At 32.5% G+C, this 17,316-nt stretch overlaps 1 protein-coding gene and 1 non-coding gene across 2 annotated transcripts; one reads left to right on the forward strand and one right to left on the reverse strand.

Moving 5' to 3' along the window:
• Positions 1 to 2,196: 2,196 nt before the first annotated feature.
• LOC144963702 (enhancer of mRNA-decapping protein 3-like) lies at positions 2,197 to 15,535 on the reverse strand. The gene is made up of 8 exons (XM_078897656.1): positions 15,301 to 15,535; positions 12,962 to 13,170; positions 11,660 to 12,126; positions 10,837 to 11,211; positions 9,286 to 9,439; positions 5,966 to 6,183; positions 4,615 to 4,786; positions 2,197 to 2,430 (listed from the first exon to the last, which is right to left on the reverse strand). Exons 2-8 carry the CDS (start codon positions 13,126 to 13,128, stop codon positions 2,265 to 2,267), a joined length of 1,719 nt encoding a protein of 572 aa, XP_078753782.1. The 5' UTR covers positions 13,129 to 13,170; positions 15,301 to 15,535; the 3' UTR covers positions 2,197 to 2,264.
• Positions 15,536 to 16,006: 471 nt separating this feature from the next.
• Positions 16,007 to 16,125, forward strand: LOC144966784 (5S ribosomal RNA). The gene has a single exon (XR_013644270.1). It is a non-coding gene; the product is annotated as a 5S ribosomal RNA (ribosomal RNA).
• The last annotated feature ends 1,191 nt before the right edge of the window (positions 16,126 to 17,316 follow it).

Consider the following 17,316-nt stretch of genomic DNA (forward strand, 5'->3'; position numbering starts at 1 on the left):
ATGGCCTGGTGAGGTCACAGTGGCTGAAATCCCAGCGAAATCAGCCACTCTATAACTATAATAAAATATTAGCTGATTTCAGACAAGTAGATCAGCTTCCGTGGTTCAGCACGAGATCACGAACGGTAAAATCCAGGGAACGAAATTAACTTATTTTCGGGTTTTCCCGATATGACGTATGGCAATATATTATAATATAGAACAATAGAGAGACAATAAAACGAAATAAGATGAGAACTAAACGGGGTGGGGGATTCGTTTGTTTTGCGTTCAAAATAACAAAAATAGGTATCAAGGCTGAGATTAAAAGTCAGTTTCTGGATAAACATGCAAGTCTGAAATCAGCCAAATGGCTGAGAATTTACAGGCCTGTATTTAGCGACATTGTGTCGCTTGTGACATTAGACCGATGACACCATTACTTATGTCACAAGCAATACCAAATTGCAATTTCGACAATATATCATTAATTTCAGTCAAACCAGTGTAATAACCACAGTTAAATATGGAATTTAATAATATTTCAGAAACCAAAGACTTCAAAAATAGAAATCTACATGGAAATTAGAGCATCTGAATGTGACTTGTGACATAAGACCGGTGACACCATTACTTATGTCACAAGCAACACCAAATCACACTTTCGTCCATAATATATCATTATTTTCAGTCAAAAAAGCACAATAACCTACTCTAAAATGAAATTCAATAATATTTTAAGAAACTAAATATTTTCAACTTGGAAATATACTTAGAAATTAGTAATACCATTGTTGCTATTACTTTGGTCAAAATCGGCATTAGAACGCAATTTTGCCTCAATAAATCAAGAATAGCAACTGAACACATGTAATATAGGCTGTTAAAATGTAATTCAATGACATTTCAAGCTTTGAAGAACATGAAAACAGAAATACATTAGAAACTTCAAACTTAAGTGTCACCTGTGACATTTTAACCAATGACACCAATGGTCACAAAAAGTACCAGAAGTCACACAAACACTAGATAAATATCAGCCATGGTAATGAATTCATGTAACCATACCGTAACATCCGCCCTACTGTTCAAATCTGCTAGTTTCTAGTAATTTAGTGTGTTAATAGTAAATCAAATCAAATTTCTTGACAATCCTTCTTTTATCTGGATTCGTCAAAAGCTTGAGTTTTGTCTTTTTCTTGATTGATACAACCCTGAAACATAAAAAAAATAGAATTACATGGAAATAATTAATTGTGTCAAAATCAGTCTTATGTGAGATGTCATAATATCATATTTGTAAATAGAATAACAGATGAAAACATAATTTTTTGGTGGCACTTTGTAATATCCAATATCAAGTGTTGCTTGTGACAAGTAAAATAGCGATGACACCAAAGTTCAACTTACCTTTTCTGCCTGGAGCCACGCTGGAAAGGCAAATGAAAGTGCTGCACTTCAAAGACTGGTAAGAAGGATGGATCAAAATTGCGAATCGCCATTTAACGAAACAAACTTCCACGTGTTCACGCATGCCGTGTTGCTTGTGACAAATGACACCAAAACGAATGAACCTCAATATCGGCAAAACGGTATACATTTACTCCAAGATTTGAATTCAGATAGTAAATCTATGCTTTTTTCTCATAGTAAAACATCTTATAAACATTAATCATGAGCTTTAAAGTTTCGTGTCGAGTCTTAGTATTGTGCTGTGTTTGATGACACCAAAGGTCACAAGCAACACCAACTCTATATGAAACTTAATCAGATATGTAATATACTGCAATTGCGTTTAAAAGTAAATTTTGACTTTATACTATTAGTCAAATTTAAATCACGTGACCTAAAACATCACATTTAATTTCTACATGATTTCTAAAAAGGTGATGCGTTGACCTCGTTTTAAGCACATGCCAAACAGCATTCAAATTTGACTTTCAAGTTGTTTATTTCATATCCTGTTGAACAGAGTATGTTGAGCTATCTCATTTTATCTCTTCTTCATATTATCAATGGATTACAAGCATTAACCCAATGAAAACAGCCCATAATTAAGTAAAAATCAAATTTTCTTAACACTGGTATCAGGCGGGCACCTTTTGACCTTGGCTCATATATATATATATATATATATATATATATATATATATATATATATATATATATATATATATATATATATATATATATATATATATATATATATATATATATATATATATAGGCCTATATATCTTTTAAATTTGTCCCATCAGACAGATAGGGGAGGTAATCTTCCAATATTACTGTGACTGATGCAAAGGAATGGCAAATTTGGCCCCGAAGGGAGAAATGTATTTGATGTCCAATTGGGAGAATATGGCGGAAGGAATACTCAGGTCACAAAGGTACAAGTTCCCACACTTGGTGGAGCTTTGGTAGAGGGGTAAGACTTTGCACAAACTCCATCTAGAATAAACAAGGAAATATGAAAAATAAAAACAATTAATCCCTTGAAATTGAAACGTGATTAATATACCATGTAATATTCTGATTGGAGACCTTGCAAACCAATCGATAGACCTAAAACTCATTCACAAACTGTTTCAAATTCACCAGTTGTTTGTTTTAAGTCAGATCATCTAATTGACACTTTTGTATATTTCGTTACAAAAAGCCTACCATAATTACAGCTGAGGTATACATGAGAATGTAAATGTAGACATGGAACTTTTATCATAATTATCTATTCTGTCCTCATGGCTATATAATATAAGGCAATATTGACTAATTTGTTGTTTAACTCAATGTTTTGTAGTTGTAATGGCAAGAATCAATCACCAAGCAATTTAGCCTGGAATTGGGATTGATTATTGATGATTCTCATTGTTTGTAGTACCCGCACCATGTACAGTGCAGCACAGAAATCTTGAACTAGTTGGGTCTGGGCCTATCTGTTCGAGATTTCAGTGTTTTTGAGTTTTCTGTGTTTAGTATTTTACAAAGAATATGAAGAATGTGAGGGGGTAAATTTTGGTGGTTTTCGTAAGATCTCATTATAATGATGCGCCACGTTTAGTTTGTCTTGTTTCATTCAATAACAGATGGTATAATGTTTCCCTTTCAATGTACTATAACAAGAAGACAAAGTCAGCACATCTCATTCTTGATAACACACTCAGCACTCGACGTTTTCATCTCTATGAATCTGGTACCTAATCACTACCACTCCTCATCTCCCCAGCACCTCTCTTCTCACCCTATCTTTCCCACCCCATATCACTTTTTTTATTTTAAGACATAACATTAATGGTCTCATGCCATCACTACTTCCCAAGTCTCCCACTGGTACACATTAGACAGAGTGAAGTGTTGCATGAATATACACTGGTCAAACATACTTCTCACATCCCCTCCCTCCACTCACACATACACATGCACATACATGCACGTGAAGACATACTATAAAGCACGGTTAACATCAATGGAGATTTTTTGTTTGTTTGTTGCTTTAGGTCTCTTCCAACACAATTGAGGTTATATGAGAGACCGCTGAAACAAAAAAACAAGCAATCTAACAAAAATAGAGACAAATGTAAATCAAAATCATAACCTAAAGATATCATAAGCTAAATTATAAATAACCAAGAACAAACAGGCAGAAGATTTACAGAAAAAAAAATATCCCCTGTCAAAAATACAATCACAAACCAAAGAAGCAGGATAGGCTAGTAAAGAGAAGAAGAAACGACATCACTATCGGATCGTACACCCATGCGAACATCACAGGTATATGATTCAAGGGTGATGCTCCCATCCAACCACCCGCAACATCAATGGAGAGCGATGGCAGCTTTAATTTCCGTTCAATAGAAAATAAAGATCCAGTTTGTTCAAGAATTTTTCGGGTTGCTCGCACTGAAAAATAGAGGGATTAAAAAAGGGAACTGACATTTGTTCCAGATTTCTGTGATTTCAAGATTTGCCCGTTCGAGATTTTCGTGCTGCACTGTAGTTAGAGGAACTCTGCCAGGCAGCACACTTCAGTATAATGTGCAAAGTGTGCTCTGTAATAGGCAAGCAGACATCATTGCTACCTTGCATCACACTGTGTGTGTGTGTGTGTGTGTGTGTGTGTGTCAGTGACCATTGTTAAATATTCAAATCTATCATAATAATGCAGTAGCCTTAAACTACATCTTACCCATGTGTTACTAGGAATGATAATGATGTGATGATTATGATGTTGATGAGGATGATGATAAAACATAATATACAAAAAAAAAACTTGAGCTTTTATATGGCGCAATATCCACTTAACATGCTCAAAGTGCTATACAAAGGATCCCTGACCAACAGCAACACGTAACATGCAGAACGAGACACAACGCCTGTACAATATTTTCCGACAGAGACAATGCTGTTAACAGCCAGGTACTCATTTTACTACTAAGTACAGTGAGAGAATGTGAGTAAACAGCCTTTTCCAAAGATTCCAAGGAAGTAGTAGTAGTAGTAGTAGTAGTAGTAGTAGTAGTAGTAGTAGTAGTAGTAGTAGTAGTAGTAGTAGTAGTAGTAGTTATAGTGGTAGTAGTAGTATTTTCATTATGATTCTCATTTGTTAAAAAAAAAAAAAGTAAACAACTCATTTACTTCGCCTGTAAACCTGGTCCCTGTGGTGGTGGATCTAGGGCCAGTATGGGAGACCGGATATCACTAGTGATGTTCCAGTTGAGGATGGCCTGATACCATGACTGCAGGCTGAGAGTCGGATGGTTAGGGGAATCCAGGGCACTCACTATCAAATCTATGGTCGTCGGAAGGCCTGGACATAAGAAATTATTTCTTTTTAAAACAATAATTATTACAGCTTGAAACTGAAATAAGGTAAAGACAATCTTTGCATGGCCTTATAACAAACAACCCCCCCCCCCCCCAAAAAAAAAAAACCAAAAAAAAACCCTTGAGCATTTATAATAGCGCAATATCCACTAAACATGTTCAAAATGATTTACAAAGGATCCTTGGCCAACAGCAACACTTAACATGTAGGATGAGACATGAAACTTGAAAGCTAATATTACAAATTTTTCAGACAGAGAATACGCTGTTAATGGCCAGGTTCTCATGTTACACCTGTGAAGGAGGAAAAGTAAAGTTATGCCCACTCATTTATGGATATACTACTACCCTACTATATCTTTAACAGCATAAGGATCAATCTGTTTTTGTGAGATTTGTTTTGTTTTGTTTAATTTTATTTTCCTTTTCTTCTTACGTTTTAAAAATTGTTAAACAATTATTTAGGAGGAAACCAGTTGGTTCGGCTTTTTAAAAAGGCACTATCCCCTCTTTGATAATTTTACTTGTTCGTGTTTTTCTAGAATTACATTTTAATTAACAAATCTAAAACATTGAACACAACAAGGTAGTCCAAGAAAAAACAGCACTTTGTGGATCACAACATTAATTCCATTTAAGATCACAACTAGTAATCACAATCCGGAAACTACAACTACTGATAATTATGTAACTGAATACCACACATGCTTGCTCATATATAGCAAGTAAGCATACTAGAGCCTTCTACAAAACAATATATCTTTTTTAAAACACTTCACATTTCTAGATTACAACTTGTCTTTTCAATGTTATATACCAGCTATCTCTCACCTCTAATAACCTTCCTTGGAGTTGAACAGTTATCTCTCAATTTTCTTTGACCAAGTAACCAAGGTTAAAGATACTGTTATGTGTTCCCAGCTAACCCCCCCCCCCCCCCCCCCTTCTAAGACATTACTCATTGTACAATAAGAAACTATTCCTCCCTTTACAGGTGCATTTAAAATGGTTGAATGTAACAAAATCTGTAAAATTAAATTAGACAAGTATGAGTGTCAGTCATCATAGAGACAAACCAAAATAACAGTACAAATAAATGAAATAGAGAACAGAAAGACACCATCCTGTACAACCATCCAAGAATTTAAACTCAAAAACTTACGTTTGACATTGTGGATGAGAATGCCACCGGACATTTGGTAGAGTTCCATTTCTTTGGTCACATGCTCTGGAATATTGCCAAGATTAGGCATGAGAACAGTGACTTGAATGTTGTGACAGGACAGGATACGTGCTGCACAGACACCCAGGGCTCCCTGATCGTGTGCCCCACAAAGAAAAACCACCACCGGCATTTGGTGGTCATTCTTGGGTTGAATTCTGAAAAAAAAAAAGTTGTGTCTGTCATTTACATGTGTGTAGTCAAGATAGCAAATGAAAGAGAATGAGTTGCACTATCTTATGGCTACATCTATACAGAACAGCCAATATACCCAATTCCCAAAAACAGAAGACACGAATCTTGTTCCACCATAAATTAAAACACCTAATACAATCACTGCAGCATGCCTCGTTAAAAGCAAATAAACGATTACACCACTACCCATGCTCTCATTAATTTTTTATTTTTTTTTGCAATTTTCTAGAGTGGATTGTACTACTACTACTACTAATACTACTACTACTACAGGCCAGAAAATGGTTGGTGAAAAAATTGTCGGAACTTTTTAAACACGCGAAAATAGACACAACAGGAAAAAATATGGACACAACACAGATATGACACGTCAATTGACTAGTCAAATCATGTCACTTTCCCCTACTTATCTATAACGAGGTCCTTATTTTATGGTATCAAAAAAAAAAATCCCAATTATTTGAGGTCCCAGGTCTGAGTTAGTTGCAAAATGAAAGGAAGAGAACAATTCCTACCCTTTTGAAGTATGTGTATCTAGACGTCTAGTGCTCGACACGGGAAGCTGCGCATCTTCGCTTCTGTTTGTGTTAAATATTTAAGCTGGTTCTTTCGTTTATTTGGATTAATTCTTATAGAAGAAGAAGAAGAAGAAGAAGAAGAAGAAGAAGAAGAAGAAGAAGAAGAAGAAGAAGAAGAAGAAGAAGAAGAAGAAGAAGAAGAAGAAGAAGAAGAAGAAGAAGAAGAAGAAAAAGAAAAAGAAGAAGAAGAAGAAGAAGAAGAAGAATAAGAAGAAGAGGATGTGGTGCGGTGGTGTGAGAGCTTTCGAAGAAAAATAATTATTTCGCATTTTTTTCTTTTCCGTCTCACATCAGGACGGAACCAAAGAAATATAGAGACTGAGAAATAAGAACCGGAGATATGCATGTGTGTCGGTAGCAAAATAGAGAGAAACCTTCCGGTCCGTTTCGACACACTTCTGTATGTGTGTTATTTACTGACTATGTGTGTGTGTGAAGACGACTCGGGAGAACTTCGCGACCTCTCTCTCGCTGGCTGTGGCACAGTAGCCAAACAGTGAATACATATACGTCTAGCGGAGCGTGTAGGTGGCATGATAATATTATAGCTAACTGATAGACGGCATGTTTTGTCTTTGATGCGACAAATAAAGTTTTTTTGATTTGTTTTTTTAAGTCGGCATTTGAAACGGAATAAAATAAAAAATTTTCGAGGAACTAAATAAAAGTCTTTTATTTTCTTTTTTATTGGTTCTGTTCTTTGGCGTTACGAATTTTATTTTTACTATTATCTTTTATTTTTTATTTTTTTAGCACTTATAGATTAAAATCGTACTGTCGGAAATCCGACAATAGACGGAAGATTTACAGGCCTGCTACTATTACTACTAATACTACTCTACTACTACTACTACTACTACTACTACTACTACTACTACTACTACTACTACTACCACCACCACCACTACTACTACTACTACTACTAATAATAATAATAATAATAATAACAATGATAATAATTAATAATAACATTTGCAATAATAGTCATCTATTCTTTTTTTTAATAGGGTTGGGGATCAACATTGCGCTGTACAGCCAATGTTAAAGTTTTATCATCAAGTACAGAATTACTGACAAATCTAAAATGATAAAACTATTATTTTACAGATTGTTATATAGGTAACCTGCAAACCTTTATTAAATTTCAGTTAATTGATTGCCCTGTTGATCAAAATGGTTATTTAGAATATCTGCTAGGGCATAATCACGAGTCCTTTGGCCTTCGGATTTGCCAAAATTTGGAGGCGCATTATGCTCAATCTTGGCCATGGGAATGGCAATTTGGCTGGCCACTTGACACTTAAAGAGTTATCTCCATTATTTAATGAAAAGAAATATTTTGTAAGTTTTGACCACTATTAAAAGTACAGTGATTAGCATTTAAAATAATTTTATTTTTAAAATATATATCTTTATTAAGATATATTTCATTTGTCAATTTAATTAGCATTTCTAAAATAACTTAGTAATATTTATAATTTTTTAACTATCTTCATACATTTGTATATTAAGATATAAGTATTTTAAAAAAGTTAATGTTAGTGATACTCCTTATAAAAAGCGTGTCTGGGTTAAAAAAATAATAAATGCATCCGTCCCCTCACTTGGGCATGATGATTTTGATCAGTCATTTATTGTTGCAAATCACTGTTTGGCTGGCTGCTCTATCGCCAAATTCATTTGTGTATACTACACACTTTATACTTAACCGATTTTTATCGTTGACCATCTCGATTTATGTAATTTCTACAATATAGTATTATAATAAGTAAAATAGAATAGTGCCCGTTTGTAACAGCCTTCATTTCCCCACAAATATTGCGGATTTTCCACTATTAATAATAATAATAACAATAATAATATAAGCATGATAAAAATGATGATGATGAGGATGATGATAATAATAATAATATTAATAAAAAAATTAAAAATAATAAAGATAATAATAATAAAGATAATAATGACAACATTGGTAAGAACAAGCTCTCCCATTAAATTGTTCCCTGGGCATAGTGCAGTACAGGGCCGAGTAAACAACAATCATAAGATAAATTAACTTAAAATACAAACTAAAAGAAACATCAAATAGGGGGGGCAGGGGTGATATCAAGTTGTAAAGAAAACCTTTTTGCTTAATAGTGACAAATTCTTGGTCTTTTTATACATTGACATGACATAGAAAAATGAATAAATTAAACTGTGCGATTAATCTTTCATTTTATCTCATATCTTGGTAATTCTAGAGTCTATGTCATTATTTCTGCTTAGTGATGCAATCATTTATTTCCTCTCTATGGAATAAGGTTAGTTTAACAAATAAACTAAATGTGTGATTCTGTGAATCACCCACCCCCCCCCCCCCCCCCCCCCTGCGAACTCGCCTGAATTTTACTACACTCCAATGAGCTATTTTGAGGATCTAGAAATATATATAATCATAATTACTAATCTGGAATGCAAATCTCTCTCTCTCTCTCTGAAACGCACCTGTGACTGCCACCAATCAAATGCATGATAATTTCACTTGCTGCTCGTCCAAATGACTCTGTTTGCCGAGGGAACAAAAGACCAGCATTGGCAGCAGCTTGACACACTTTGTCTCTGAGCTTAAGGCTGATGGATGGAACCACCAAACCACTGTCTGTATTAGATAAATATGCAAGTGTTCAAAACAGGTTAAAATGTCTCAAAACAATAAAAAGGAATAAAAAATACAAAGAAAAGAAAAATCTAAAAGTGGCGAATGACATATTCTATAATGAAAATCATATCTTCATTACTTCATAAAGAGTTACAGATTCAGGACTGTCTCCAGCAGATCAAGCAGTTATACTATTCACTATGTCTCAATATAACTGTTCTTCCTTATTTTAAAATACATGAAGTTATTGATGATTGTAAATTAAATCACGCAACTGTTTATATTTGTTATTTACCAGCAAGAGGTTAGTTCATTTCTCAAATATTCTAATAAGCAAATACCTTTACACATATTTTTGTTTCATCAGCATATATAGAACATGTGAATGCGGGAAGTAGAATAGTCTTGTGTTTTTTTTCAAACTCAAAATATGCTTTTTACACCATTCTCAATAGCTTTTTTTTTTTGTTCAGAATAATGATGATTCTTATGGCAATTTGAAATTGAGGTAAATGAAATTAAGACTTCAAAGATGCCAAAGGTGAATCCTAAAATCAAAAATCTACGGTCCAGCTTTTGTAGCCTAAAAATAGCAGACATTCTTCAACTCCTTGGTTCAATTCAGATGAAGGAAGCTACAAAATATTAAGTTTGCATATTGGAGATCCTTTGCAGAGTGGGTATACGAACAGCGAGTTGTTTAAAGATAGCAAAACTTAAGTGAAGAGTTTGGCAAATTTATTTCTTCAGAACTACTTTTTTTATTTTTCACAGAACTGAAGAAGGATGGTGGATCAATTGTTGACTAATAATTTAAGAAAAAAAATTTAATAATGAAAAGCTTGATAAACATTCACAAATGAAGTTCATAATTTAATTCTTATGTATTCCTTCCAGTTTTCAATTTTAACAGCTTCTTTGTCTCTTGTTAATGAAAATTGTACCATCAAGTTTTTACCATGATAAGTGACTGAATCGGGCCAACATACAAAATCTCAAATTGTTATTAAAGCCAACATTGAGTCATTGCAAAGGCACTGAACACACTATAATCTGTGTCTTTAAGTAATATAAGGAATTGCAACAAATTTCAGTCATTTTTTTTGCTAATAAAGAGAAAGTTGATTGATAGTGCAAGAACTCGGGGAAAAAAAGGAAGACAAAATTATGTGCTAAGTTCGACCCTAACCCCAATCTAGGTATGAATGAGATGTTACAAGAGTGTCTGTACAAAAAGGAAACATATTAGCAGTACATGATAAAAATTGGACATGTTGCGTTTGGTATAAAAGCATGAAAGCAGTTGAACTATGCAACAGACACCATATTATTCATGGCAACAGTCTCTAGGCAAGTAATGAAGTTAATAGAAATAATAACAGTAATTGTGCATTTACCTGTATAGTACAATTGAGGATTTGATTCAGGTATTTTAATCTGTTGCTTCATCTCAATAGCATTGCTAATGTTTTCCCCTGGTTGAAGGACATTCTCATCATGTCTATACTTGTCTTCTCTAGGATCAGATTCAAGGCTGAGATCAGGAAAACTGTTTTCTATTTCTTGAAAAACTGCTTTCTTGTTGAACAATTTAAGATTTGATTCAAAATCAAATTCTTGCAAGAAGGAATCTACGGGTGCACTGAAGCATTCACTATTTTTAGAATTAGCCCCTCTCCTTCCTCCCCTGTCTATCTTCCTTGGACTAGACTCTCGTTTCACAAAATTGGAATTTTGCAATCCTCCTCCTCTGCTGTGAGATTTTATACCACCTAGAAAATGATTAAATAATACATTTTAAAGTTTGTGGTAGATAGATTGAATGGTACTGTTTCCTATGCATCTGTGTATTTAATTTCCAAAATTAACAACCTTGATTATAAACTGAAAAGAGACACAACCCCCCCCCCCCTTCAAAAAAAAAGTCAGTACAGGAAAGAGAAGTTGTTTACTGTAAAAGAAATCACATCAAACAGTTGTAAATATTACTGGGATTGATTCAATTGGTAAATCATAAAAATGTATCTTAAAAATACCAGATCAATACAATAATTCAAAATATATATGAAATCACAAAAAAAAAAAAAATTAATTTAAAAGCAGTTCGGTGTATCATCTAAAGTATTTGGACTGATAAGGAAACAATTTATTTAAAATAAAGAGTTTGCTATATTAGCACATATGGCTCTTGGAAATGAAACCCTGCAACAACCACCTTACCTCTACTACTACTTCCATGATGAGTATTAATAACTGCATTTTTGTCAGGGGAATCATTACCACTTGATGTATCTCTCGTTGCACTATTACTCATTCTCCTTCTAGGACCAAGAGTTGTAGAACCAGATGATTCCATAAATTTTGATGGACTATCAGGAGGGGAGAGTTTCCGACGACAACCTCCTTTTGGGTGTGTTAATCCCGTTTTACTAGGCCCTGGTACTCCTGATGTTGTTCCTCCACCATCAACACCACCACCAGTGACAGAAAAGTTGTCAACAGCTGCTGTTCCACTTTTATTACTCAATGAAGAGGCCGCTTTAATAATTTTCACAGGAGATATACATGTAGGCTTTGTCACCTCATCAATCTCTTTTGTCATTTTGGAAGGAGTGACTTTTCTGTCAATAATTTCTTTGGCTTCTGACGGAGAATGAATAATTTTTATCTCTTTGATAGTGGTGGAGCTGTTTAAAAAAGATATATCATATGAGTAAATTATAGAACCTGCTAACATTAAAGGCCATTTTCTAGTGAATTCTAAAAAATTATAGCTTTTTGCAAACCCAAATTATACTTTTTGTTTAGAAAGGGAACAAAAACGGATAGCAGGTCTCTTGTGGTCTTCTAGATATCAAGAATAACAAACTGCTCATAGAAAAACACATTTAACCTCAAATAGGTTCGAAGTCTATTATTACTATTATTTTAGTTCATATTGGTAATAAAAACAAAAAGACTCCAAACCATTACTCATAAGTTTTTGAAACAATTAATTTAATTAAATTTGACAAGGTAAAACTTCATGAACTAATTTTATCGGTATATAAATAAACATCATTTAATTATGAAAGTCATCGTAAGGCATGTCAAAAAAATTAATATAAAATTACATATTTCATATCTTGAACTCAGATTTTCAAATGTTTCAAGGACATTTTTCTAGTAGACACAACACTGGGGAATTTTCACGTGTTGAAAATAGTGTTCTGATTTCTTTTTGTTGTCGCAAAATAGTGGTAATTCCGCTATGATTTCCTTCAGTTTAACTTTCATTAAAAGAAGATGTGATCTCCCAGCAGACACAAGCTACAATTACAATGAATTACAATATAACTAGTCTTAGATATGGAAATGATTAAAGCCATGTGTCCAACATTTCCTTGTCACAATATATCTCTTATAACTCGGTAATCATCCATTGTTTAGGATTTGCTCTCATTTCTTAAAGAACAGGAAAACAAGGGGATTTGGTAGGCTAACAGCTTTAACAAAATTAAGATTTATTTTTCTCAAATTTACCTGAGATTTATCTCTGGCTCATCACATTTTAACCCATTGTGAAAGGCATGAGTTATGGTGAGTGTGTTCATTTCTGGATCAATTTTTTTAACATGGCCTTGATATGAACCAAGTGTGCCACATTCAATGGAAACCATTGACCCAATGAAGGAATCTTGAGAAGGCATCGTGATGTAATAATAAATACTTGAGGGAACTCACTTCCAAAACTGTGTTAGATGTAAAGTTTAAAAATGTATTAATATATGTAGAGATATAATAATCATAGAAAAATGAACGGGACATCACAACTTGTGAAGAAGGACAAATATTCCAAATGCTTTTGCCACGTTACAACCCTAACAAAATGATTTTTTTCTATATTACAGTATAATATGGAACAAATACAAATAAACATAATTTATAGCAAAGGGCATTATCAAAATTTCAAAAGAGACATTCTGCTTCACGACAGAAGAGTAATATGAGTACAGAAAGGGTCTACAGTACCAGAATTTCATTTTAATTATTGCTTAGTATACATAAAATTGATGCAAATCAAAATAATGATTATAGTAACTATAAACCCAATTTATTTGATTGTAAGCCAAAATCATATGTCAACTGGAAGTCCAGTTAGAAATTAGAAGAAAAGAGTTAAAACTCTTCAAAAGGAACAATAGTCAGTCAAAATAACTGCGGTCTAAGGGAAAAGCTTTTCTAACAACATAATGCAATGTCCAAATAAAATCAAGACATTTTGTTTTTTAATTACATATTTTGATAGTGTGAGACAACAGGCAACAATCCTTCTACAGTCCATAGTATTAATAGTAGGGGTATGAGCTGAGTCAGAGTGATGAGTCAGCAGTATCAAAACATAAGTCAAATTATCAAAAAATGTCATGTGATGTTAGCAAAGTCGTTTGAATGTCATTATAGCTTAATTTCAGAACTAACCTCAACATAACAAGAAATGGCCTAAGAGAGCTGAATCAACAAGCAAAAGTGAACAACAGTTGTGAAGAATCAAAATGTAAAAAAGAAAGTTGAAACAAGTTAAAGTTTTTGAAATAGAGGTAGTTTTTTACAAAAAGATTATCCTTTAAAGTGAAGGCATATTCACATTGAAGTGGCTTATTACATTTTCCTCGGAAGAACAATCAGAAACACTAAAATTACCTTCACTCAAATATAGATGTTTAAGAGATCTCATCAATTGATTCACATTGATACGTAAGAAATGTAATATTATCATAATAATTTTTTCCAATTCTCACATGTAAAATTTACAAGAGGATCTCAATGGTAAGTTGTTTTTTGTTTTTTTTTATCAAGGGCTGTAATAACTAATTCATTATTTCAAACTGCACATAATGGATATAATTTAATCTAAAGGATGACACAAAAATAACAAAACCGTAAATAGATTCAAGAATGCCATTGACAGAGAGCTTTTTTCTATGATATATGATTATGGTGAATGTTATAGGATATTATATTTGCTTGATAATTATTTACCTACAGATGAATTTCAAAGTTTCATATGTTTCTATGATGTATGATTGTGATAAATGATGTGTATAAGATTGGTACCAAATATAACATGTTGATATTGGTATCAAATATATCTGATATATATATATATATATATATATATATATATATATATATATATATATATATATATATATATATATATATATATATATATATATATATATATATATATATATATATATATATATATGATTTGTACTTTGCTAATGTTTGATTCACTATTTCTGTTATTTGGGAATTAACGTTATTTATGGCCTGATTGAGATCTGCAGCGATATTTTACTTTTCTTTCCCGTTGTATTCAAAGGTCAATAGACCTACTCAACCCTTATGTATGATATGATATGATATAATAGTGAGGGGTGTCAGTGTCATTTTGAGATACTTTAAAATATCGAAATCGAACATTTACTAAAAATAAAAATAAATCATAGTCATAGTTTTTACTAATTTTTACTTGTTACATATATATAATAATATAAATATAATATTAATAATGTTCAATAATGAATAACACTAACACATTATTAATTGGGGTTGCGCAATGCAGAAACTGAATGACGTTTGCTTCCGATTGTCGGGGTTAACCTCGAATAATTGTATCTTGGTCTCCCGAGCCAAACTGGCCAATTTTGGCTAGGTAGACCAGAATCTTGGTCCCCCTACTCCCTAGCCTCCCTAATAATTTTAAACATAACTTTAATCATCAAGGCCAAGGATTGTCTAACAATGAATGTTGTTTTTTTATAGAAAACAAATTCATCTTCAAATCTAAACTGAAACTGCTTTTGATGGCTTACCTGAGCCTGAACCTAAACTCCAAACCGTCAGTCTATCTTACTTGGGAACAATTCCGGGTAAACGTTTGATGTTAAATGAAGAATGGCAATGTCCGAATTTCGATAAGATCATAAATTTTGAATCAATGACAAGCCAAAGTAGTATACATATAAACATTAATCACTAATGATTACTCTTTCCCGAAGACTGGAGGGTTGTTTGTTATTGTTATTTATTTTTGTCCTGCTAATGTGCAAGCCGGATCCGGATATCGCTTATAAACTATAAAAATAAACAGGATAAATATTTCGAATTTGGATGCGCATTAACATCACTATTTTTTGGCAAAGTCAAAAAGAAAGAAATTTATTCTTTACAAATAAAATCTGATTTATCTTTTGCAGGTAAATTAGGTCTGCTTCTAATATATTTTTAAAAGGCTAAGCGATTAATCAATATGATATGAAAAACATGCCCTTACAGAGAGAACGTCATCCTGGTTTTGCGCATCCGTCTCTAGTCCTCGCTTCCGGTAAAGTGTCCCATGCCGCTTTCAAGATAGCCTATCGCCATTTTAAATTCTCCAGTAACGACAAATTGTGCAACAGACGAATACAACACGCTATTTCAACTAACAATATTATACATTTCTAAACTATCTTCATCATTATATAAATTAGCAATAGTGCTTGTACGTTATATAAAATCCTATTTTCGACAATTGTTGTCTACGACCATACTACGTTGAAAATACCGGTTCTCGTCCGATCACCGAAGTCAAGCAACGTCAGGCGTGGTTAGTACTTAGATGGGTGACCGCTTGGGAACCCCACGTGTTGTAGACATCTTTTTTTTTTATTTATCTATTTTACAATTTTATTACATTTTTAAAGAAATTATTTGTTTTGTTTTTTTTTAATTATTATTAAATTTTATTGTTTTTTTTTTAGTAGTTGTAATAATAATAATAATAATAATAGTAGTAGTAGTAGTAATAATAGTTTATAAGGTATTGCTATTGATTCTTGGTTTTATATTTTTACATGTTTGTACATTTGTATATATATATATATATATATATATATATATATATATATATATATATATATATATATATATATATATATATATATATATATATACATATATATATACATATATATATATATATATATATATATATATATATATATATATATATATATATATATATATATATATATGTATACATTGTCGAGGAAGGGGAAGGTGGTAGAAGCACTCATCTATGGCAGATATTTATTTTTGCAAAATTTTCCAAAAACAAACAAATATAATGTCTGGCAAAATCCAAGAATAATATGGTACAACAGTCGTTATCGAGATAAGTAAGTAAAAAAAAAAAAGACTATAAACAAACCAAAAAACAAAAATACAACAACAACAATAACAAAAGGCAAAAAAAAAAAAAAAAAAAAAAAAGAACACAAAAAAAAAAATAAACCACAACAAAACAAACAAACAATCAAAAATAAGACAAAGAAAGTATTACGAACTAAATTCATAGTATTTTTCAACTTTGGTTTTCGATCAAAAATTTTTTATATTTATTTGTGTGGTTTTTTTTTGTGTTTTTTTTTTTTTTTTTTTTTTTTTTTGATTTGCTTCGTTTTTTTTCACTTTGTGAGAGCCATTAAGCCCATGGAATTGCAGTTTATCCCTGTTTCTATAACGTGGAACGGACAATAGCAATTTCTGCTATCCTTCGGATATGATGCTAGTACTTTCCGCCAGATCTAACAGATCAGAACAAAATCTCGATCATGGTCCCTTTGTGTGTGAAGCGAGTGCTCTACCAATTGAGCTATCGGGGACCCCATAATGAGAGAGTGAAGGCATTTGATTACTAGCAACGTTGGCCTAATGAGGTCAGAATATTGCTGGTGCGACAAAACAGTAATGGCGACTGTAAAAGATAAGCATCAAAATTATTATTTACAACGAACAATTTAAATCTTAAAAAGGTCTGATTTACGTTATTTTTAAAATTTAATGGG

This window comes from Berghia stephanieae, chromosome 2 (genome assembly GCF_034508935.2).
Source record: "Berghia stephanieae isolate SIO BIC M18660-M18661 chromosome 2, UCSD_Bste_1.3, whole genome shotgun sequence".
NCBI classification, from domain to species: Eukaryota; Metazoa; Mollusca; class Gastropoda; order Nudibranchia; family Aeolidiidae; genus Berghia; species Berghia stephanieae.